The sequence below is a fragment of the Xenopus tropicalis genome, chromosome 4 (assembly GCF_000004195.4).
Source record: "Xenopus tropicalis strain Nigerian chromosome 4, UCB_Xtro_10.0, whole genome shotgun sequence".
Lineage (NCBI taxonomy): Eukaryota > Metazoa > Chordata > Amphibia > Anura > Pipidae > Xenopus > Xenopus tropicalis.
The window spans coordinates 13,258,292-13,284,592 of record NC_030680.2 but is presented as its reverse complement, the minus strand read 5'-3'; the positions used below and the strand labels follow the sequence as shown (position 1 = coordinate 13,284,592).

The following is a 26,301-nucleotide window of genomic DNA, read 5'->3' as shown; positions in this document are numbered from 1 at the left end:
CACTGTATCATTAATAGGCAGAGAAATCTGATCATCGCTGGATTCCAGGCCTCAGACAACACAGAGATGACTTTGACATGATAATTAAGTTTCCTGGAAAACAGACTGAGCTTTACGATGAATCCTGGAATCGCAGAAGCCGTTTTCCTGTAAAAACAACAGAATTAGCTTTTTTTACGTAGAACAATGTGTATTGTAACCTCCCAACTAAGTGCAAGTTACGGTAATACAGCATTATGTGTGTATATATATATATATATATATCTATGCACAGGGAATAATGTACTCACTACTGTAAATATAATGGATAATATACAATCTATTGTAAGCCATTGGGACCCGGTTCTCTTCTGGCCCCCAACCCAACACTGATCAGGGGCCCTAAGAGATACCAGGGAGCTTGTTACCCCTAGCAACAACATATAGTGAGAGCAACTACAGGCACATGGTATGGGGGGTTTCATGTGACCCTCAAAGTGAGTAGGTGCCCCTGCTGGGAGTGATTGGTCCATATGACTGTCCAATGAAATCCAAACCTCCATCATGTACAGGTGTAGGACCCATTATCCAGAATGTTCGGGACCAAGGGTATTCCGGATAAGGGATCTTTCTGTAATTTGGATCTCCATACCTTAAGTCTACTAAAAAAATCAATAAAACATTAACTAAACCCCATAGGATTGTTTTGCATCCAATAAGGATTATTTATATCTTAGTTGGGATCAAGTACAGGCACTGTTTTATTATTACAGAGAAAAGGGAATCATTTAACCATTAAATAAACCCAATAGGGCTGTTCTGCCCCCAATAAGGGGTAATTATATCTTAGTTGGGATCAAGTACAGGCACTGTTTTATTATTACAGAGAAAAGGGAATCATTTAACCATTAAATAAACCCAATAGGGCTGTTCTGCCCCAATAAGGGGTAATTATATCTTTGTTGGGATCAAGTACAGGTACTGTTTTATTATTACAGAGAAAAGGGAATCATTTAACCATTAAATAAACCCAATAGGGCTGTTCTGCCCCCAATAAGGGGTAATTATATCTTAGTTGGGATCAAGTACAGGTACTGTTTTATTATTACAGAGGGATCCCATACCTGTATAAGCGTAAGGAGAATAATAATAAATAATAAGTATAATATGTAACTGGACCCCAGAGAGGGGTGATCTCTCCTCCGGGGCAGGCGTGTGTAGTCGGGCAACATGGAGATAGTGGCCAGGGGTTGCTGGGAGTTTTTCAACAGCTAAAGGGCCATAGGTTGGGCTGTTAATAAATAATGAGGACCCTTGACGTCTGTTTTGGCCCCGGGGCCTGAGACCTGTCCATCATGAAACAACTGCCAGAGCTATTCCCCCCTCTAGCGTGCCTTTGGAGGGGGGAATGTAGGCAAATTAAAGTGGCCTGTCCCTTTAAGCAGCAGAGAATGAGAGCACCCAGAGCATTTCAGGGAATGTCTCATAGATAGGCTGAAGTGCCAAATCCATTTATTCCCTAGCAGAGAGTGCTAAGTCCAGATTTGGCACAGCTGGATGAGCTGAAATGGCTAGTGTAGCCCCTGGCCCCCTCCTCTCTCACCTCCTCCCCTCTTCCCCCCCCCCCTTTTTTTTTTAATACTTTAGGGGGAGGGTCAGAGTTTGGGAAAACTCCCTGCTGGTGTCAGCTGAGCAGATAATTGAGAGGTTTCTGTGCGACTAGCTGAAACTAGTTGGGAGAACACAAAGGAGTAGGAAGATAAGGAGAGAAGTGCAGGCACCCAAGGCTGCTGGCCGTTCCTGCTGAAACCCACTGCCCACATTCAGGCTCCCTCCTCTGAGGTGTGAGATACAAGCAAGGCACCACGCAGGCAGGCAGGTAAGTGGCGGCACTTAGGGACAGGTGGCGGATGCTTTGTGGCACAAAGTCCAGAAAGTTTTCTCCTTTCCTCCCCTTATTGGTTCTTTCTTTCCATTTTTTAGTCGTTCATCTCTTTTGTTACATAGTAGTGCAGTCTGATCAAAGAGACCTCAACCTTTTATCCCAAGTGAATCCCACCCAACTACTAGCTGCTCCAGAGCAAGGCGCACATTGTATTTATTATAGGGTCCCAATACCGTAGCTCAGCATTGGATATAATGTAATATATATATATATAGAATTATGTCTCTATTGTTTGCATATAAAGTTCATTAGTGCCATTAGTACAGAGTTATAGAGTAAAAGGGCAGCTAACCCACAAAGCTTGCAGTCACCTGGGAAGAATGATGTTGATAGATGCCGGGGGGGGGGGGGGGGGGGTATAATAAACGTAAGGGTTCCTTTCTCTTCTTGGGTCCTGAAACAAGTTGCCACTTAAATAATCCATCAACAGAGTCATTTCTCTGGATCCTTGCGTGGGAGCGGCGGGATAAAAAGATCTCACTTTAGGGCATTTCTTTCAGGTTGGGATGTGAGCTGAATGGGGCTGAGCGGTGAAAAGGCCAAGATAGCAGAGGGGGGTCCTGCAATGTACAGAGAGGGAGGGGGGGTACACTGTGATGCACGCAGAAAGAATTTTGTTGGGGGTAGGTGGACATAGAGTAGAAGAGGGAGGGTGGGTAGTAGGTAGGAGTGGATGGGGGTACCTAGAAGAGGGTGGGTGAATAGGAGTGGAGGGGTACACAGAAGAGGGAGGGTAAGTAGTAGGTAGAAGAGGAGCAGTACAAAGGAGTGGAGCCTTAACCACAAAAAGGGTGGGTGAACAGTAGGTAGGAGAGAAGGGGGGCCCAGAGGAAAGAAAAGAAAGAAGATAGGAGGCACAAGTTAAAGCCTAGAAAAGCATTGGGGGGGGGGGGAGATTAATGGCAACAGAAGGTTATTAATCGGAGTAGATGAGACACAGATAAGGGAGATGGTTACCATTAAAGAGGTGGGGGGCACCCAAGAGAGGGAAGGTAACGGACGAGTATCCAGTCTGGTGAAGGCTAGAGGTGGAGGGGTACCCAGAACTACATGGGAGAGCAGTACCTATGGGGTGCCCGGAAGAGGGAGGGTTATTAGTAGGTAGGAGCATATGGGACACACAGAAGAGAAAGACAAGTATCAGGTAGAGGAGTAAAACACAGATTGGTACACAAAGAAGTTGGAAGGTTGGACAGTAGGAAGCGGCACAGGGAGGAGGGGAGAGAAGTTGTCGCTCTGATCAATGATTTTCTTACCAACGTCATAGAATCTGCATCATAAGCATGAAACTACAGAGTGATGTGGGCTCTATGAAAGTCTATGGGAATGCCATTTGCTGGAGAGGAGCACCACCCCGGCAGGGAGACAGTTAAAGAAATACAGGGGGGTCATTTGGTAGATTGGGGAGAGAAGTGTACTGGGAAAATCAAGCAATGAGCAGTAGTTTGGGCACAATGGGGCACAGGCAGGGCACAAGCAGAGATGTGAGTGGCAGGTGTGGAAAAGTGACAAACAGGAGTAGTAGTTAGAGAGAGAGACAGAGAGAGAGAGAGAATGGGGTACCGACTGGTGGGGGGGGGATACTAAGAAGATAATTAGATGTATTGGGCTGGTATATAGATAAGGAAGATTAGAGGTAGGTGTTTCAGAAGCGGCACAGATAGGGAGGAGAAGGGATATAATACAATGAAGGATTCTGGGGGGTGTAGATAGGTCTGAGGCTGAGAGATAGAGGGGTGAAGAGGGGAAGTTTGATAGGTTGGAAGCTGTTGGTGATGGAGAAGCAGTGAGAGAAAGTCAGTGGAGGTTCCATATCCATCACTAAACATAGGGAGAGCAAAGCTGCTGTCCTTTTGTGGGTTTTTGGGAAGGAACATCTTATCTTTCTGAAAGGCTTCCCATATTCATGGAATCTCTATAAAGTGATGCTCCCCCACTGAGCCCCGCTGAGCCCCACTGTGCCCCCAGTTACAGAGCGGTGCTGCACATGTCGGGGCTTGTCAGGCAGCGCAGTTATTTGCAAAGCAAAGACAACTCAGTAAAGAAGGATAAAATGAACTGCGCCCAAGGCTACACCTCCATGGTTGGCAATCTGGTTCTAAGATGTGCATGCCTTCTGTTCGTCTGTGTGGGGATCCAATTAGCCCCCACCCCAACTGCTTCCCAGAGCATTCATTTAATGTAATAAAGCATCTGATGAGGAAGATATTTGTCAAGTAATCTAGGGGATTGTGTTAATTTGTATATCTCACTCCCTGAATCTCATGTCCTGGGGGTAGGAGTTTGTCATGACATCTATTCAACATCCAAAACTGCAACATCTACAGCCTGACTTCAACATGTATTTTATTATTATACCTCAATATCCAAGCCATAACTTCAACATCAAATGTCCAACTCCAACATCCAAACTCCAACCAATATCTAAACCCCAACTCCAACATGTAAACCCCAACCCCAACATCCAAACTCCAACCAATATCTACACCCGAACTCCAACATCCAAACTCCAACCAATAGCTAAACCCGAACTCCAACATCCAAACTCCAACCAATATCTACACCCGAACTCCAACATCCAAACTCCAACCAATATCTAAACCCAACTCCAACATGCAAACCCCAACTCCAACTTCCTAACCCCAACATCCAAACTCCAACCAATATCTAAACCCAACTCCAACATCCAAACTCCAACCAATATCTAAACCCAACTCCAACATGTAAACCCCAACTCCAACATCCAAACTCCAACCAATATCTAAACCCGAACTCCAACATGTAAACCCCAACTCCAACATCCAAACTCCAACCAATATCTAAACCCCAACTCCAACATGCAAACCCCAACTCCAACTTCCTAACCCCAACATCCAAACTCTAACCAATATCTAAACCCCAACTCCAACATCCAAACTCCAACCAATATCTAAACCCAACTCCAACATCCAAACTCCAACCAATATCTAAACCCAACTCCAACATCCAAACTCCAACCAATATCTAAACTCCAACTTCCTAACCCCAACATCCAAACTCTAACCAATATCTAAACCCCAACTCCAACATCCAAACTCCAACCAATATCTAAACCCAACTCCAACATCCAAACTCCAACCAATATCTAAACCCAACTCCAACATCCAAACTCCAACCAATATCTAAACCCAACTCCAACATCCAAACTCCAACCAATATCTAAACTCCAACTTCCGAACCCCAACTCCAACATCAAAAGTCCAACCAATATCTAAACCCCAACTCCAACTTCCAAACTCCAAGTCCAAGCAATATCTAAACCTTAACTCCAACATCCACATTTCAACTTCAACATCCTAACCCCAACTTCAATACTTTGACTCCCAACATCCATTCCATAACTCCTACATCCAAACCCCAACTCCTACATGCAAAACCCAGTTCCTACACCCAAACTCCAACTCAAGTATTCAAAATGTGACTCCTAACATTTAAACCCCAGCTCCTACCCTGACATCCACACTCTGACCCCAGCACCCCAATGCAGTACTCTAACGCTGCGCCTCGGGTGTTTATGCACAAGTCAGCTGAATGGGGCTCATTGACAAAAGACTAGAGTGGTGTAACATAAGCACGGCTTTGGAACTGGCAGCGAGAAAGAATTTGAGCCCTTTCAGACGAGAGCCCACATCCCAGCAGGTTTGGAAATCTATACACTAGAACTCCATGAAGAGCCCTTATGTTGGGTTGCACAAAGAATCTATAAATGCAAATCCCCTCCTTCTCCTGCTCACATTACTGCTGCCTCCCGCTCCCCCGGCCGCCTCTCCTCCACTCCATTAAAAGCCATTAAACTCTCTCATGTGGCTCTTCAAATATTTATGCAGCTTTTAATATACTTTATTTGACCAACATCCAAAGGCTCCTGACCTTGGAATTCCCTGCTCAGCGAGATCCCCTCTCTCCAGTTAAACTTAATTGGGCAATTTGTGCCTAATCCTGAGTTTGGAAACGTGAGCAGAACAGCCCTGTGCAAAGAGCCTTTATGAGTCTGAAATCCACACACAAGATCTGGGCCTTGGGCAATAACATGGCTTCATTTGTTGGATTTCCAAGGCAATGGCTACGGGGCTGGGATTATTCAGCCAATTAAAATATTAGGATACGGCGACAAATCCAAATGGTGCAAATCCAGCAGCATTAGGACCTTGCGTGTTCTGTTGATCCATTACAGGGGCTCCTGGGGGAAAGAAGCTGTGCTGACCCATTACTGAGGTTGTTGGGAATAAGAAATGGTGCTGACCCATTACTGAGGTTGTTGGGAATAAGAAATGGTGCTGACCCATTACTGAGGTTGTTGGGAATAAGAAATGGTGCTGACCCATTACAGGGGTTTTGGGGGGGGGAATTGGTGCTGATCTGTTAGGGGGGAAAGTAGTGCTGATCCATTACAGATTCTGTTGTGAATGATATAAAAAATTTTGATGAAACATTGAAGGGTGTGCTGGCCACAGATGATTATTTTCTATACAGACATAATTTTGGCTAGCACCCCGCAGAATATTGAGCCTTGGAGTGCGGACACCATTTGGATTGATATATATATATATAATATATAAGATGTACTGATCCATTACAGGGAATATAGGTTAAGAGAACTTAGAGAAGAGGGAATATGTTGCTTTATAACAGGGGTTCTTGATGGGAGAAGCAGGGCACTACAGAGGCTGACTGGGGCAGATATGTTGGGCTGATCTATTAAAGGGGTAGGTCAGGGTATTGAGGGGCTGTGCGTTTCAGGGGGTGCTGTGGAAGATACATATTACAAGGGGCTTCTCTGGGATATTGGTGATGAATGATTACAGGGGAATCTGGGAAAGTGTTACGTGCGTTTCCCAATTATAGAGGGCTGCAGACGGGAGAAGCAATGCATTATGGGGGTGTTAGGTGGGAGATATGGTTCTAATTATCCCTTACAGGAGGGGGGGGGGGCTAGAGGAAGGGTGCCTGCACATAAACAAATGTCATACTACAGTACATAGTAACAATCATACCCCAGTATAGCGCCTTGTTATAATCCCATCTGCTAGGTAAATAAGCAGCCATATGTTTTCTCACGCTGCACAGTGGCGCCCCCAAGCATCAGACCCATGTATGCACACGTGATATATTACTTGTCCTGGAAACTGGCCTATTGAGTGTAGGAAATGACTACAATGAACTGGCCTATTGAGTGTAGGAAATGACTACAATGAACTGGCCTATTGAGTGTAGGAAATGACTACAATGAACTGGCCTATTGAGTGTAGGAAATGACTACAATGAACTGGCCTATTGAGTGTAGGAAATGACTACAATGAACTGGCCTATTGAGTGTAGGAAATGACTACAATGAACTGGCCTATTGAGTGTAGGAAATGACTACAATGAACTGGCCTATTGAGTGTAGGAAATGACTACAATGAACTGGCCTATTGAGTTTAGCAAACGGAGCAGCTGCCCGGCTCCAGCCTTTCCCCTACTTTTTCACTAAGTCATTATTTCCTCAGGTTTACATCCAGCCATTCTGGATAGTTCTGGAGATAGCCAGTGATTTATGGCCCAGCTATCTCAGCCAGATTGTTCCCTCCAGCAATTACAGGACCTTTCTTGTATTTACTTGCCAAACACCGTAAATCATTCCAGACTGCACCATGGGCCAATAGGATGGGGCATGTGTCATTCATCCCCCGGTGCAACAATCTGACTCATGCTGTCTGCCGGGTACAGGCAGTCGGAGTCACTGGAATATACATTGTATTGCTGTATTGGACCCTTCAGTAATGATCTACACCCAGATCAATGTTAATCATTGCCAAACCAAGGCCGCGGGTAGATCTCCCTGTTTGGTCAAGTTGCCAGATAAGTATTTCCTCCCTCATTTGGGCGTTAGGGGCCCATGGCAACTGGGGTTTCTGCTCACTCCCATCAAATATGAGACCAAGCCCAATAACAGGCCATTGTATTGGGTCCAAACATGGACTTATGGGCCGCTGACTCATCCGCTATAGGTTCCTCAGTTTGGGCCTACATTTATCCAATTAGTGTCATTTAAAAGCACCGCCCATGATACATACCATATGGTGCCTATATTGAATTTGGGCTGTAAATCCAATCTATCTGCGTTACAGAGGTGGGTCCAATGACCCACAGTGGCAGTTTTTACCTTTAGCCAATCACAGTGCCAAATTGGTGCAGAGCGCCTAGTCCATAGGGCGGGCTGGTAGTGCAGAGAGCTCCATTGCCGCCTGTACCCACTGCTGCCCCCTAGCTTGAATGACACTTAAGAGAGGGGCCAGGAGGGGGGGTCCCTACGTGTCTCTGCAAAGCCGTACATGAATACTGTGCTGCCAAATGCAGACTGTGCTGTATTCATGAATGCAATTCTTCTCAATACAGGATTTTGCCTGTTTTTTGCACTGCATTTTGTAAATGCCGCCCTTTACTTCCCCTTTAATATTAAGAGTAACATAAGGTTTACAGGGGTGTGCATGTAATAACCCCAGCCCAAGTGCTTAACCTGTCATTGCAGAGCAGCTGGTTATTTGGCCATGATTGCCCCAGATCTGCCTTCTGCGGATGTTTATACAGCCCCAAGTACCTTTAGCTATGTGTTTGTACATTCCTCTGTGTGCTAATGTATATGCTACTGCTAACTGTCAGCCCCCACTGCCTCCCCAGCTGACAGATTGCTCTCTGTGCCGCCACATTGCCCTGTATATAAAGATACATTGTCTCATAAATGATTACATCCTTGTTACACTTTCATGGGGGTAATTTATACTGGATTCCTGGGCCTGCTGATATATTGCTTTGTAAATTGCCGGCTGGCTCTGCCCGGTGATATATTGGGCTCCATATAATGTTGGGGTTCCTGGATGTGGCTGATATATTTTGGGCCCCCCCCTGAGCTGCTGACACACTGCCCTGGCTGGGCTGCTGATACATGGCTCTGTTACTGGTGCTGACTGCCTGTTATTAATGGGTTTGGAGGGGATAGAAACCAGGTCAGAGCTCCAGATGGGATCCCCCTGGGTGGGAGGCGATGAGAAGGGCAGTGAGTAGGGTTTGCCTGGGGGGGGGGGCAGTTGGAGTGTAAATGAATGAACACACAGAGCAATGGCTATAGGGAGGTATTGCCCAGGGCAATGGAGGGAAAAGCTGACAGCAGAGAAGTGTAAATGTTTCTGACTGGGCCCAGAGCCCATTAGTGGCCCAGAAATGTCTCTTGGGCTTTGTTAGCACTTCGGCTGTTGCTGGGGCTGCGGAGCCCCCGGATACACAGTAGGATTCAGCCTTCAGTCAACCCCTGTCTGTGCTAATGATTCATTTGCCCTCTGGCTACTCAGTGGCTGCCAGCTTATAGGAACATAAGCCATGAGTTCCAAATATGGGGGGGTCCAGCTCCCATCATGCCCAGCCAGATATGTGGGGGGGCCCAGCTCCCATCGTGCTCAGCCAGATGTGTGGGTGTGTCCAGCTCCCATCATGCCCAGCCAGATGTTTGTGGGGGGGGGGTCCAGCTCCCATCATGCTCAGCCAGATGTGTGTGGGGGTCCAGCTCCCATCATGCCCAGCCAGATGTTTGTGGGGCGGTCCAGCTCCCATCATGCCCAGCCAGATGTTTGTGGGGCGGTCCAGCTCCCATCATGCTCAGCCAGATATGTGTGGGGGGGTCCAGCTCCCATCATGCTCAGCCAGATATGTGTGGGGGGGTCCAGCTCCCATCATGCTCAGCCAGATGTGTGTGGGGGTCCAGCTCCCATCATGCCCAGCCAGATGTTTGTGGGGCGGTCCAGCTCCCATCATGCCCAGCCAGATGTTTGTGGGGCGGTCCAGCTCCCATCATGCTCAGCCAGATATGTGTGGGGGGGTCCAGCTCCCATCATGCTCAGCCAGATATGTGTGGGGGGGTCCAGCTCCCATCATGCTCAGCCAGATATGTGTGGGGGGGTCCAGCTCCCATCATGCTCAGCCAGATATGTGTGGGGGGGTCCAGCTCCCATCATGCTCAGCCAGATGTGTGTGGAGGGGGGTCCAGCTCCCATCATGCTCAGCCAGATGTTTATCAAAGCAGTTGGTAGGATTTTTCAATGCACAGGCATAGGAATGGTCAGAGCATTGTTACATGTGTAACACATAAAATTCAGTTTTGGGCCCCTACAATTAACCTATTTTACCAAGATATTTTTTAAATTGCTTTATAAGTAGGGCCTTACTGGGGCCCCTACACTTCTGCCCCTCCCCCCCCCTGCAACCACAGGGTCTGCTTCCTCCCCCCTTTGCTGGGGTAGGACCTTTATCCAAATGCCAGTGCCGTAGACTGTGCCTCCTGTGGCAAGTAAGCAGTTAAAGGTTCTAATTTGTTGGACTTTGTTGGGGGATTGTAAGGCAACAGGAGGGCTATGGGAGTTATAAGGAAGGCCAACTGAGTTAGTAACAATAGAGGAACATTATAGTTCCATTAGACAATGCAGAGTAATTTGGTGAAGAAGAAGATATTTATAGAGATTGGCTCTTTTTAGCTCTCATTGGTCCAAACCCAGACTGCTGGCTCTATACCTTTACATTACAGTGACCCCTAGTGTTGGCTGAGGAAATAACAGTATTGCTACAAGTGCTGCTCCGCTCCTAACCCTGACCCACTTCTGTTTGCAACACTCATCCCTCTTCTTCAGTAACCCTGAGTATCCCACTTTAACCCTGTGTATCCCAGAATATATATCCCACAATAGTAACAATCCATATATTTCATTCCCGGCTCTAGCCATCTGTAGCCAATATTATTTATTATTATATATTTATATGATTATAAATAATGTGACCCCAGTTGTAAAATATAAGGATACTAGAAATCATCTTAGAGTTCCACATCCTGTATAGAAGCACTCAGCCTTTGGCTTTTATATGGTCATGGAACTCCTCGTATATGTGTGTATATATATATAGATATATACTCCTTATATTAAACAATAGGGGGTACATTATTCAATATAAATATCCATCACTTTTCAAATCATATTAAACTGCTGAGCCACTGCCCCCTGCCCTCTCCTGAACTGCACCTATAGGGGCTCCCAATCAGCCCTGATCCCCTCATATCCAAATGCCACCTTTCTGGTCAGGGGGCGGGGAGAGGCAGGCAGTGATGTCATGGGGGGCAGAGCTAAAACATGGTGATTGGCCAATCAATCTCAGCATCCCTACCATATGCAGAGCTGTGCACTCTCACTTTGGCAGTCCCAGAGGGTACAGTTGCCCTTTAAATCTTGGTCTCTTTCCTGTTTATGAAGATAGATTTTCCTTTGAGCCTTATCCCAATATTCCTCTGTATTTCAGGATGGAATTACGAGCATTTTGTGTCATTCTCTTGATCACGTTCCTCGCCGTGAGCTCCCAAGCAGCAAAGAACAAAAAAGGTGAGTAACAGCCGAAAGTCTCTTTATATTGTCTGTGTGCCCCCAGATTTAGCTGGTATTTTATTATTATTTATTATTATTATTATTCATTTACTTTAGCTCCCACAATAATGCAGGCCCGGACTGGCAATCTGTGGGTTCTGGCAAATGCCAGAGGGGCTGCTGTAAGGTGCCATAGTCACTCACTATTTATTGGGCTGGGGGGGCTGTTTGTGCCTCTGGGTACTGGGAATGCCAGGGGGGCTGTAAGGTGCCACAGACAGTCACTATTTATTGGGCTGGGGGGGCTGTTTGTGCCTCTGGGTACTGGGAATGCCAGGGGGGCTGTAAGGTGCCACAGACACTCACTATTTATTGGGCTGGGGGGCTGTTTGTGCCTTTGGGTACTGGGAATGCCAGGGGGGCTGTAAGGTGCCACAGACAGTCACTATTTATTGGGCTGGGGGGGCTGTTTGTGCCTCTGGGTACTGGGAATGCCAGGGGGGCTGTAAGGTGCCACAGACAGTCACTATTTATTGGACTGGGGGGGGCTGTTTGTGCCTCTGGGTACTGGGAATGCCAGGGGGGCTGTAAGGTGCCACAGACACTCACTATTTATTGGGCTGGGGGGGGCTGTTTGTGCCTCTGGGTACTGGGAATGCCAGGGGGGCTGTAAGGTGCCACAGACAGTCAGTATTTATTGGGCTGGGGGGGCTGTTTGTGCCTCTGGGTACTGGGAATGCCAGGGGGGCTGTAAGGTGCCAAAGACACTCACTATTTATTGGGCTGGGGGGGCTGTTTGTGCCTCTGGGTACTGGGAATGCCAGGGGGGCTGTAAGGTGCCAAAGACAGTCACTATTTATTGGGCTGGGGGGGGGCTGTTTGTGCCTCTGGGTACTGGGAATGCCAGGGGGGCTGTAAGGTGCCAAAGACACTCACTATTTATTGGGCTGGGGGGGCTGTTTGTGCCTCTGGGTACTGGGAATGCCAGGGGGGCTGTAAGGTGCCACAGACAGTCACTATTTATTGGGCTGGGGGGGCTGTTTGTGCCTCTGGGTACTGGGAATGCCAGGGGGGCTGTAAGGTGCCACAGACGCTCACTATTTATTGGGCTGGGGGGGCTGTTTGGGTCTCTGGGAATTGGGGACTGGGAATGCCAGGGCCTATTTTGTATCCCAGTCTGGACCTGCAATAATGCCATCCTGATGCCAATGGTGCCGTATCTCTGAGGATTCTGTGCCAGGACTACAGCATCTTGCACATCTTGCAACCTATGAAATCCAGGAATTCCTTATCCCTCTGTGCCAACACAACAAATGCCCATTTCATGCCCATATGACCCCCTTATTTACATTTTCACCACTATTAGTGCATAGGGGATTTTGCAAAGATCTGTGGCTCAAATAGCAACACCAGAGTGATGGCAAAAATGCTGAATTTGGGATCAAATAAAAATGTCTGCTTTTTTTTTTAAACGACTTTGATTTCAATGTACATTGTTACCCTAACAGAGAAGGGGAAGAAGGGGGCGTCTGACTGCACAGAATGGACCTGGGGGCGCTGTATCCCCAATAGCAAAGACTGCGGAGCAGGAACTCGGGAGGGAACATGCAAAGAGGAGACCCGCAAGCTGAAGTGCAAGATTCCCTGCAACTGGAAGAAAGCCTTTGGGGGTAAGTTGCTTCCCATTAACTTTTATGGGTGCAATAGTAAAGACAGCAGACCCAGTGGCTGCCAGACTGAAGGGCAAATAAGCCATATCAGCGTGCATGTCTGACTGTATTCACCAAGGCCCTAAAAACTGTTGTTGTGTAAAAGTCTTACTCACCAATGGTATTGTTTTTTTGGTGCTAGTTGGCCCACAACCTTCCTGCTATAGCCCTCCTATTGTGTTATAGCCTTAATGATTCACAGTAATTAAGTAAACCCGTAATGTGGCCCAGTCTGGGGGGGGGAAGTTGTGCTTAATTCTGCCTTTCTCTTTCCAGCTGACTGCAAGTACAAATTTGAGAACTGGGGAGAGTGTAATGCCACCACTGGCCAGAAGGTGCGCTCTGGAACCCTAAAGAAGGCTTTGTATAATGCCGACTGCCAGCAAACCGTGGAAGCCACTAAGCCCTGCTCCCTCAAAACCAAGTCCAAATCCAAAGGTGAGGAGACGGTGTGGCTCAGAGATACGGGTTGTGCTATAGGCTGAGACCTGGGCAGCAGTGGGACTGGCCTGTGGGTGCAGTGAGTTGGGGGAGCAGTGGATCCAAACCGTGGGGGCTGGGGGGGAGAGACCTGGTCAGAAGGGCTGAGTTAAGGTGGGTCCTGACCAAATGCTGGGCCTTAAATCAGCGCAAGGGGACTGGGCTTGAATAGAAAAAGTCTGAAAACCCCTATAGAAAAGTCCGGTGTGACTCAATGTGACCTAATGTGCCACAATGTGACTGAGTGTGCCGTGATGTCATTCATTGTGACTCAGTGTGACTTAATGTGACTTGGTGTGACCTAATGTGCCGCAATGTGACTGAGTGTGATCCAATGTGACTGAGTGTGATTCATTATGACTTGGTGTGACCTACTGTGACTTGATGTGACTCAGTGTGACCTAATGTGACTTGGTGTGACCTAATGTGCCGCAATGTGACTGAGTGTGATCCAATGTGACTGAGTGTGATTCATTATGACTTGGTGTGACCTACTGTGACTTGATGTGACTCAGTGTGACTTAATGTGACTTGGTGTGACCTAATGTGCCGCAATGTGACTGAGTGTGATCCAATGTGACTGAGTGTGATTCATTATGACTTGGTGTGACCTACTGTGACTTGATGTGACTCAGTGTGACCTAATGTGACTTGGTGTGACCTAATGTGCCGCAATGTGACTGAGTGTGCCACGATGTGACTTGGCGTGATGCAGTGTGACTTGGTGTGACCTAATGTGACTTGATATGACTTGATGTGACTGAGTGTGACTCAATGTGACTGAGTGTGACTCAATATGGCTCAGTGTGACTTGGTGTGACCTAATGTGACTTGATATGACTTGATGTGACTGAGTGTGACTCAATGTGACTGAGTGTGACTCAATATGGCTCAGTGTGACTTGAGGTGACCTTATGTGGCTCGTTGTGACTCGATGTGATTCAATGTGACTCAATGTGACTGAGTGTGACTCAATATGGCTCAGTGTGACTTGAGGTGACCTTATGTGGCTCGTTGTGACTCGATGTGATTCAATGTGAGTCAATGTGACTGAGTGTGACTTGGTGTGACTGTGAGTTGATGTGACTGAGTGTGACTCAATATGGCTCAGTGTGACTCGACGTGACCTAATATGACTCGTTGTGACTCGATGTGATTCAATGTGACTTGATGTAACTGAGTGTGACTCAATATGACCCAATGTGACTCAATTTGACTCGATGTAACTGAGTGTGACTCAATATGACCCAATGTGACTCAATGTGACTCGATGTAACTGAGTGTGACTCAATATGACCCAATGTGACTCAATGTGACTCGATGTAACTGAGTGTGACTCAATATGACCCAATGTGACTCAATGTGACTTGATGTAACTGAGTGTGACTCAATATGACCCAATGTGACTCAATGTGACTCGATGTAACTTATGGGGTGCCGTTTGTCCAAAGTACATTTTGTCTACATAAATACATTCTATAAACAAAGGACATTCCCCAGGACACAGAATAAATGTGTGGCCATATACACTGGTTACAAATATACAAAAGACATAGTTCTGCGAAAATAATAAATTTTATGCACAAAAGAATATAATTATATTACAAACTCCATTCTGTAAATTTTAACAAGCATTCTGTCTCACAAATGTATAACATCCATACAGCAGAACAAGTTTTTTACAGAATGAATTATGTAAAACAAAACTTTGCACAAAATATATAATGGTGTAACTGACTAGCTTATTCCAAGCTAGATTTTATGACAAAATAGATGCTTGTTACAAAAACGAAGATTCTATAGCACAAAAATCATTCTATCAACAAAATGAATACTCAGTTCCACAAAACTGATAAAATATCCATTCTGTGAAACAACAGTCAGTCAAATTACTGACCCAATAGGAAGCAAGTATATTCATTATCCAATAACATGCAAGTTTTAATTGAAGTCCATTTACTGGTCTTTCTTCCCACTGTTTGAATTGTTTCTATAAAGTGTTGACCCTGCCTCCCCCCCCCCCACACACACACAAAGGAGGATTTGTTTGTAGGATTTCTTTAACAAGGTAAAAAACTGCCAGCTCTGCCCCACATGGCTGCACCGTCCCCAGTGTATAGATGTGTGGTTAAACTCTGCAGGTTCTTAAATGGAAAGTCTTACTGGTGGATGAGAACTATAAGGGTGAAGACACACAGAGCTACTAGTAGCAGCTACTTGTCACGGCTACTAAACCCCAGAAAATCCCCTGCCATAGACAATACTGAGAATTGCCTCTGCTAAAACACACATAGAGACAATTATCAGTAAATGATCAGCATTGTCTGTTTTAGTAGCCATGACAAGTAGCTGCTACTAGTAGCTCTGTGTGTCTTCACCCTAATGCTGTACTGATTCTGTGGCACAAACTGATCTATTGATGTTTCTCTGGATTGTGCAGCTAAAAATGAACCTAGAATAAAGCATTTTAAAACATAAATATAATACCTTCAGGTAAGTATAATAGGCCTAATTATGATTGCCCCCCCCCCTTTTTTTTTTTAGAAAGATTCTTGCTCAAGCTAAGGGAGTGGGAGTAGGACCCTGAGGGGCAAATTGGTGACATGGAGGGGGTGAGACAGCAATGTAGGGGGAGGAGGAGGCGGGACCAGTGATATAGGTGGGCAGGCTGGGGGCGGAGCCACAGAAACTCTGTGTGTATGGGCAATAACAACCTGGCTTGATTAAGGATTTGGGCAGGTTGAGGGTAGGCTGGAGAATGACAGGTAGACTGGTAAATTCCCAATACTAGCAACCCTACCCCTGACAAGTCAATAAAACACAAGATATAAATAGCATTATTTCAAATAAACTCTAACATTAGCAGAATAACCACTCATGTGGGGGCCCCTCAGTATAGTACAATATACAGATATTTATGGTAGCAGTGTAACTCAGTATATGTGAGATACTTACACCAGTGAGTAGAGCACAAACCCATATAACATAAGCTCCTCCCCGCAAGGATACATAGTAACATAGTAACATAGTAAGTTGGGTTGAAAAAAGACATACGTCCATTACGTTCAACCATAATGCCTATATATAACCTGCCTAACTGCTAGTTGATCCAGAGGAAGGCAAAAAACCCCATCTGAAGCCTCTCTAATTTGCCTCAGAGGGGAAAAAATTCCTTCCTGACTCCAAGATGGCAATCGGACCAGTCCCTGGATCAACTAGTACTAAGAGCTATCTCCCATAACCGTGTATTCCCTCACTTGTACTGAGAGCTATCTCCCCTACCCCTGTATTCCCTCACTTGTACTGAGAGCTATCTCCCATAACCCTGTATTCCCTCACTTGTACTGAGAGTTATCTCCCCTACCCCTGTATTCCCTCACTTGTACTGAGAGCTATCTCCCCTACCCCTGTATTCCCTCACTTGTACTGAGAGCTATCTCCCTACCCCTGTATTCCTTCACTTGTACTGAGAGCTATCTCCCCTACCCCTGTATTCCCTCACTTGTACTGAGAGCTATCTCCCATACCCCTGTATTCCCTCACTTGTACTGAGAGCTATCTCCCATAACCCTGTATTCCCTCACTTGTACTGAGAGCTACCTCCCCTACCCCTGTATTCCCTCACTTGTACTGAGAGCTATCTCCCATACCCCTGTATTCCCTCACTTGTACTGAGAGCTATCTCCCATACCCCTGTATTCCCTCACTTGTACTGAGAGCTACCTCCCCTACCCCTGTATTCCCTCACTTGTACTGAGAGCTATCTCCCCTACCCCTGTATTCCCTCACTTGTACTGAGAGCTATCTCCCATACCCCTGTATTCCCTCACTTGTACTGAGAGCTATCTCCCCTACCCCTGTATTCCCTCACTTGTACTGAGAGCTATCTCCCATACCCCTGTATTCCCTCACTTGTACTGAGAGCTATCCCCCATACCCCTGTATTCCCTCACTTGTACTGAGAGCTACCTCCCCTACCCCTGTATTCCCTCACTTGTACTGAGAGCTATCTCCCCTACCCCTGTATTCCCTCACTTGTACTGAGAGCTATCTCCCCTACCCCTGTATTCCCTCACTTGTACTGAGAGCTATCTCCCCTACCCCTGTATTCCCTCACTTGTACTGAGAGCTATCTCCCATACCCCTGTATTCCCTCACTTGTACTAAGAGCTATCTCCCCTACCCCTGTATTCCCTCACTTGTACTGAGAGCTATCTCCCCTACCCCTGTATTCCCTCACTTGTACTGAGAGCTATCTCCCCTACCCCTGTATTCCCTCACTTGTACTGAGAGCTATCTCCCCTACCCCTGTATTCCCTCACTTGTACTGAGAGCTATCTCCCATACCCCTGTATTCCCTCACTTGTACTAAGAGCTATCTCCCCTACCCCTGTATTCCCTCACTTGTACTGAGAGCTATCCCCCCTACCCCTGTATTCCCACACTTGTACTGAGAGCTATCTCCCATACCCCTGTATTCCCTCACTTGTACTGAGAGCTATCCCCCATAACCCTGTATTCCCTCACTTGTACTGAGAGCTATCCCCCCTACCCCTGTATTCCCTCACTTGTACTGAGAGCTATCTCCCCTACCCCTGTATTCCCTCACTTGTACTGAGAGCTATCTCCCATACCCCTGTATTCCCTCACTTGTACTGAGAGCTATCTCCCCTACCCCTGTATTCCCTCACTTGTACTGAGAGCTATCCCCCTACCCCTGTATTCCCTCACTTGTACTGAGAGCTATCCCCCTACCCCTGTATTCCCTCACTTGTACTGAGAGCTATCCCCCCTACCCCTGTATTCCCTCACTTGTACTGAGAGCTATCCCCCCTACCCCTGTATTCCCTCACTTGTACTGAGAGCTATCCCCCTACCCCTGTATTCCCTCACTTGTACTGAGAGCTATCCCCCCTACCCCTGTATTCCCTCACTTGTACTGAGAGCTATCCCCCCTACCCCTGTATTCCCTCACTTGTACTGAGAGCTATCCCCCTACCCCTGTATTCCCTCACTTGTACTGAGAGCTATCCCCCTACCCCTGTATTCCCTCACTTGTACTGAGAGCTATCCCCCCTACCCCTGTATTCCCTCACTTGTACTGAGAGCTATCCCCCTACCCCTGTATTCCCTCACTTGTACTGAGAGCTATCCCCCCTACCCCTGTATTCCCTCACTTGTACTGAGAGCTATCTCCCATACCCCTGTATTCCCTCACTTGTACTGAGAGCTATCTCCCCTACCCCTGTATTCCCTCACTTGTACTGAGAGCTATCCCCCTACCCCTGTATTCCCTCACTTGTACTGAGAGCTATCCCCCCTACCCCTGTATTCCCTCACTTGTACTGAGAGCTATCCCCCCTACCCCTGTATTCCCTCACTTGTACTGAGAGCTATCCCCCCTACCCCTGTATACCCTCACTTGTACTGAGAGCTATCCCCCCTACCCCTGTATTCCCTCACTTGTACTGAGAGCTATCCCCCCTACCCCTGTATTCCCTCACTTGTACTGAGAGCTATCTCCCCTACCCCTGTATTCCCTCACTTGTACTGAGAGCTATCTCCCCTACCCCTGTATTCCCTCACTTGTACTGAGAGCTATCTCCCATACCCCTGTATTCCCTCACTTATACTGAGAGCTATCTCCCATACCCCTGTATTCCCTCACTTATACTGAGAGCTATCTCCCATACCCCTGTATTCCCTCACTTGTACTGAGAGCTATCCCCCCTACCCCTGTATTCCCTCACTTGTACTGAGAGCTATCTCCCCTACCCCTGTATTCCCTCACTTGTACTGAGAGCTATCCCCCCTACCCCTGTATTCCCTCACTTGTACTGAGAGCTATCTCCCATACCCCTGTATTCCCTCACTTGTACTGAGAGCTATCTCCCATACCCCTGTATTCCCTCACTTGTACTGAGAGCTATCTCCCCTACCCCTGTATTCCCTCACTTGTACTGAGAGCTATCCCCCCTACCCCTGTATTCCCTCACTTGCTAAGAATCCATCCAGCCCCTTCTTAAAGCTATATAATGTATCAGCCAGCACGACTGATTCGGGGAGGGAATTCCACAACCTCACAGCTCTCACTGTAAAAAATCCTTTCCGAATATTTAAATGGAACAGTATGATGTGTAGGCCTTAGGAGCAGTATCCTAGTTAGCTGTAGTACCAGCTGACTCATATCGTTACACTGCAATATAAGCTCCTCCCCCAAGGATACCAGCTGACTCATATCGTTACACTGCAATATAAGCTCCTCCCCCCAAGGATACCAGCTGATTCATATTGTTACACTGCAATATAAGCTCCCCCCCAAGGATACCAGCTGACTCATATCTTTACACTGCAATATAAGCTCCTCCCCCCAAGGATACCAGCTGATTCATATTGTTACACTGCAATATAAGCTCCCCCCCCCAAGGATACCAGCTGACTCATATCGTTACACTGCAATATAAGCTCCCCCCCAAGGATACCAGCTGACTCATATCTTTACACTGCAATATAAGCTCCCCCCCCCAAGGATACCAGCTGACTCATATCGTTACACTGCAATATAAGCTCCCCCCCAAGGATACCAGCTGACTCATATCGTTACACTGCAATATAAGCTCCCCCCCAAGGATACCAGCTGACTCATATCTTTACACTGCAATATAAGCTCCCCCCCCCAAGGATACCAGCTGACTCATATCTTTACACTGCAATATAAGCTCCTCCCCCAAGGATACCAGCTGACTCATATCGTTACACTGCAATATAAGCTCCCCCCAAGGATACCAGCTGACTCATATCTTTACACTGCAATGTAAGCTCCCCCCCAAGGATACCAGCTGACTCATATCTTTACACTGCAATGTAAGCTCCCCCCCAAGGATACCAGCTGACTCATATCTTTACACTGCAATGTAAGCTCCCCCCAAGGATACCAGCTGACTCATATCTTTACACTGCAATATAAGCTCCTCCCCCCAAGGATACCAGCTGACTCATATCGTTACACTGCAATATAAGCTCCCCCCCAAGGATACCAGCTGACTCATATCTTTACACTGCAATATAAGCTCCTCCCCCCAAGGATACCAGCTGACTCATATCGTTACACTGCAATATAAGCTCCCCCCCAAGGATACCAGCTGACTCATATCTTTACACTGCAATATGAAGTTGCACAAGTTTGTATAATTCCCCCACTGTAGTAGTGACCCTAATAAGCTTTGTAGGTGATTGTTAGGTTCCAATGTCTGTCCCCCTCCTAGCTGTAATATTGCAGCATTTAGCTGATAGCGCTCTATTAATAATGTGCTTAGCTGTAGTTCAACAACTACATAATATGCATAGCCATGTGATTCAGCCACTTCAGAACTTGATGCAGACAGGCTGGTTGTACAGTATGATGTGTAGGCCTTATGAGCAGTATCCTAGTTAGCTGTAGTTCAACTACAACACACATCAGTACTATGTGCAAACAAAAGGGATCAGTTACATATTGGTACTTCAGGAGGATCATCAATTATTTCTATGATGTATTATGTGTGTGCGTGTGTTGCCAACTTCTCCCCCGCTGCCAGCCTTCACCCCCACCCTGTGTGTAATGCACACTGCGTACCCCCTTCTTCCTCCTTGCAGCCACTATTGGGGTTGGGGTGGTGCGCCCACTGGGATTTCTTTTTCCCTCTGGCTACATAGTGTAGTAGTTGAACTATGAATAAGTAAATTATTAAGAGACTGCTGTAAGCTAACTAATACAATATGTATGTATGTAGCGTGTGTGTGTGAAAACTTTATAAACAAATTAAAACAGTGGGCAGATCAGTAAATTGACTCCAGTTAAAACCTGCATATTATTGGATAATGAATATGCTTGTTTCTTATTGGTTCAGTAATTCGATTGACAGTGTTGTTTCACAGAACGGATATTTTATCATTTTTGTGGAACTGTGTATTCACTTTGTTGATAGAATGAATTCTGTGCTATAGAATATTGCTTTCTGTTACATGCATCTATTTTGTCATGAAAATCTAGCTGGAATATGCTAGCCAGTTACACCATTATATATTTTGTCAAAGTTTTGTTTTACATTATTCATTCTGTAAGCAACATTACACATACCTTTTTTTGTATGGATGTTATACATTTGTGAGACAGAAAGCTTGTTAAAATGTAATGAATGGAGTTTGTAATATAATAATATCCTTTTGTGCACAAAATTGATTTTATTCTCATTCTTCACTAGAAATATATCTTTTGTATATTTTTTACCAGTGTTTATATCCACACTTTAATTCTGTCTACTGGGGATTGCTTTTTGTATATAGAATGTGTTTTTATAGACAAAATGTACTTTGGACACATGGCACCCCATAGTAACTGAGTGTGACTCAATATGACCCAATGTGACTCGATGTAACTGAGTGTGACTCAATATGACCCAATGTGACTCAATGTGACTCGATGTAACTGAGTGTGACTCAATATGACCCAATGTGACTCAATGTGACTCGATGTAACTGAGTGTGACTCAATATGACCCAATGTGACTCAATGTGACTCGATGTAACTGAGTGTGACTCAATATGACCCAATGTGACTCGATGTAACTGAGTGTGACTCAATATGACCCAATGTGACTCGATGTAACTGAGTGTGACTCAATATGACCCAATGTGACTCAATGTGACTCGATGTAACTGAGTGTGACTCAATATGACTCAATGTGACTCGATGTAACTGAGTGTGACTCAATATGACCCAATGTGACTCGATGTAACTGAGTGTGACTCAATATGACCCAATGTGACTCAATGTGACTCGATGTAACTGAGTGTGACTCAATATGACCCAATGTGACTCGATGTAACTGAGTGTGACTCAATATGACCCAATGTGACTCAATGTGACTCGATGTAACTGAGTGTGACTCAATATGACCCAATGTGACTCAATGTGACTCGATGTAACTGAGTGTGACTCAATATGACTCGATGTAATTGAGTGTGACTCAGTATGACCCAATGTGACTCAATGTGACTCGATGTAACCGAGTGTGACTCAATATGACCCAATGTGACTCAATGTGACTCGATGTAACTGAGTGTGACTCAATATGACCCAATGTGACTCAATGTGACTCGATGTAATTGAGTGTGACTCAGTATGACTCAATATGACCCAATGTGACTTATGACTTATGTTTCTCCGTCCTGCAGGCAAGAAAGGCAAAGGGAAGGAGTAGAAGAGCAGAGAAGCATTAGCCGGACCATTTTCTGCAGCCTGCACTCCTGTCTCACCCCCGGCCCCTGTTTGTCATGGAATTCCCTTCTTTACAATCTGTCTCCAAAATGCACTCTCTCTGCCCCCCTACAACCCACCCCCACCCCCCTGAGACTGACGTTTTTTAATCACTAATTTTTTTAGGGAAAAAAAAAAGAAAAAGGAATCTAAGAGAAAAAAAAAGCAGCCACTCCGACTCCCCAGGCGCCACTCTATAAACCACTATGCTCCCCCCTTCTCCCCATGCGTTTGTGGCTTGTTATATTTCTGTATTTTTTAGGAGGATTCCTTTTGAATTTGCTTTTTTTTTTAATAAATGTACAGTTTGAATTTGTAGCTCTGTCTTTGTATTTCTTCAGTATTTTCATTTCTAAAGGGAAACTCAAGCACCCAGTAATCAATGGGCAATTATGTTTCACTTCAGGGGGGTCATTGTGCCATTTAATGCTGGGGTCACTGTGCCATTAAATGCTGGGGTCACTGTGCCATTAAATGCTGGGGTCACTGTGCCATTAAACGCTGGGGTCACTGTGCCATTAAATGCTGGGGTCACTGTGCCATTAAACGCTGGGGTCACTGTGCCATTAAACGCTGGGGTCACTGTACCATAAAACGCTGGGGTCACTGTGCCATTAAATGCTGGGGTCACTGTGCCATTAAACGCTGGGGTCACTGTGCCATTAAATGCTGGGGTCACTGTGCCATTAAACGCTGGGGTCACTGTGCCATTAAATGCTGGGGTCACTGTGCCATTAAACGCTGGGGTCACTGGACCATTACATGCTGGGGTCACTGTGCCATTAAACACTGGGGTCACTGTGCCATTAAATACTGGGGTCACTGGGCCATTAAATGCTGGGGTCACTGTGCCATTAAATGCTGGGGTCACTGGGCCAATAAACGCTGGGGTCACTGTGCCATTAAATGCTGGGGTCACTGTGCCATTAAATACTGGGGTCACTGGGCCATTACATGCTGGGGTCACTGTGCCATTAAACACTGGGGTCACTGTGCCATTAAATACTGGGGTCACTGGGCCATTAAATGCTGGGGTCACTGTGCCATTAAATGCTGGGGTCACTGGGCCATTAAATGCTGGGGTCACTGGGCCAATAAACGCTGGGGTCACTGTGCCATTAAACGCTGGGGTCACTGTGCCATTAAATACTGGGGTCACTGGGCCATTAAATGCTGGGGTCACTTGGCCATTAAATGCTGGGGTCACTGGGCCATTAAATGCTGGGGTCACTGGGCCATTAAATGCTGGGGTCACTGGGCCATTAAATGCTGGGGTCACTGGGCCATTAAATGCTGGGGTCACTGGGCCATTAAATGCTGGGGTCACTGTGCCATTAAACGCTGGGGTCACTGTGCCATTAAATGCTGGGGTCACTGTGCCATTAAATGCTGGGGTCATTGTGCTATTAAATGCTGGGGTCACTGTGCCATTAAATGCTGGGGTCACTGGGCCATTAAATGCTGGGGTCATTGTGCTATTAAATGCTGGGGTCACTGTGCCATTAAACGCTGGGGTCACTGTGCCATTAAATGCTGGGGTCATTGTGCCATTAAATGCTGGGGTCACTGTGCCATTAAACGCTGGGGTCACTGTGCCATTAAATGCTGGGGTCATTGTGCTATTAAATGCTGGGGTCACTGTGCCATTAAACGCTGGGGTCACTGTGCCATTAAATGCTGGGGTCACTGTGCCATTAAATGCTGGGGTCACTGGGCCATTAAATGCTGGGGTCACTGGGCCATTAAATGCTGGGGTCACTGGGCCATTAAATGCTGGGGTCACTGTGCCATTAAATGCTGGGGTCACTGTGCCATTAAACGCTGGGGTGACTGTGCCATTAAATGCTGGGGTCACTGGGCCATTAAACGCTGGGGTCATTGTGCCATTAAATGCTGGGGTCACTGTGCCATTTGGTGCTGGGTTCAATGTGCCATTTGGTGCTGGGGTCACTGTGCCATTAAACGCTGGGGTCACTGTGCCATTAAACGCTGGGGTCACTGTGCCATTAAACGCTGGGGTCACTGTGCCATTAAACGCTGGGGTCACTGTGCCATTAAACGCTGGGGTCACTGTGCCATTAAACGCTGGGGTCACTGTGACTTTTCCTGCTAAACCCGAAGCCTCCCCAGATCTGATGGGCAGGATCCTAAAGGCCACAGTTGCTCTCACAGGCATCCCGTCAGCATCCCGTCCGTATGTATCTGTATATTAAATGTATTTAGTCAGGCATGGAGCCAGGACTGCCCCCCTGGGCTGCTCTCCTTCCCAGTGGAGCGACGGGGCAGAACTTGAAGCTCTGAATAAGTTTGTTTTCTATTTGTATCTGCGTCTGACAATCTCTCGACAGAGGCCGGACTTCCATCAGGCTGCTTTATATGTTGTGACTGGCTTTCCCTTCGGTGTTAGTCTTTCCATGGGAAAGGGAGCTGCCCAGATGGGGCAAATGTAAGTATTTAGTAACTTATGTATTATAAGGGATAATGTACCCCCTACTGTAAATGATAAGGATATTAGCAGTCACTGAGGGGTTCTGTGCCCATATAAAGGCACAAGGCTGCAGGCTGAGTTATACAGGGAACTCTGAGTATCACTCATGTATTATAAGGGATAATGTACCCCCTACTGTAAATGATAAGGATATTAGCAGTCACTGAGGGGTTCTGTGCCCATATAAAGGCACAAGGCTGCAGGCTGAGTTATACAGGGAACTCTGAGTATCACTCATGTATTATAAGGGATAATGTACCCCCTACTGTAAATGATAAGGATACTGAAATTTCCATAACCATATAAAAAGCTCAAGGCCTAAGACCAATGGACGGTGTGTGCTGCAGATGGGGCCCCTGTATGCTTTTGCTGTTATGGTTTCCCCCCAAGCTCCACCACTTAAGGAGGCCAGACATAGACTGATTCGGCAGCTTATCTGCCGGTGTATGGGGTCCCCCGATGGGCCTTCCCAATCGATATCTGCCTGAAAATTGGGCATATGTCATTCAAACAGGTTTGATTTTCCTGTCAGTTACATTTTATTGCTGTACTCCTGCCCCTTGGCTGCTCTCTTTCCCAGTGGTCAGGCTATGGATGGGGTTTGGGTGCAACTTCAATCCATGGGAAGCCATTAGCCATGGGATGTAGAACCCGGCTTTATGTGGTCCATGGAGATCAATACAATAGGAAACCAGAATGAAGGCCTGACCATGGGTAGGAGAGCAGCAAAGAGAAGGCTCTGTAAATGCACTGGGGTTCATTGACTCTTTGGATTTGTGTTTTCTGCAGCTTCCCACTCACTGCAGTGTGCAACAGCTCCACCATGGGGTGTGGGAGGGTATTGCAGCATTTTCAATGTGTAGCTCTAGTCTGAGTCTCTTTATAACCTACAATAACTGACAAGGCCAATTTGCAGGCACAAAATTAGATTGCTAGTTCTATGAGCAAGCGGATCCCTGTTCATCAACAACACACTCACATAA

The 26,301-nt window shown here is 46.4% G+C and overlaps 1 protein-coding gene across 1 annotated transcript; it reads left to right on the top strand.

Annotated features, from left to right (window-relative positions):
• The first annotated feature begins 1,734 nt into the window (after positions 1-1,734).
• mdk (midkine) lies at positions 1,735-23,148 on the top strand. Its single transcript, NM_203743.1, is given in 5 exon segments — positions 1,735-1,858; positions 11,282-11,361; positions 12,852-13,013; positions 13,329-13,490; positions 22,749-23,148. Coding segments are annotated over 4 exon segments (429 nt in total). The 5' UTR covers positions 1,735-1,858; position 11,282; the 3' UTR covers positions 22,775-23,148.
• Positions 23,149-26,301: the final 3,153 nt, after the last annotated feature.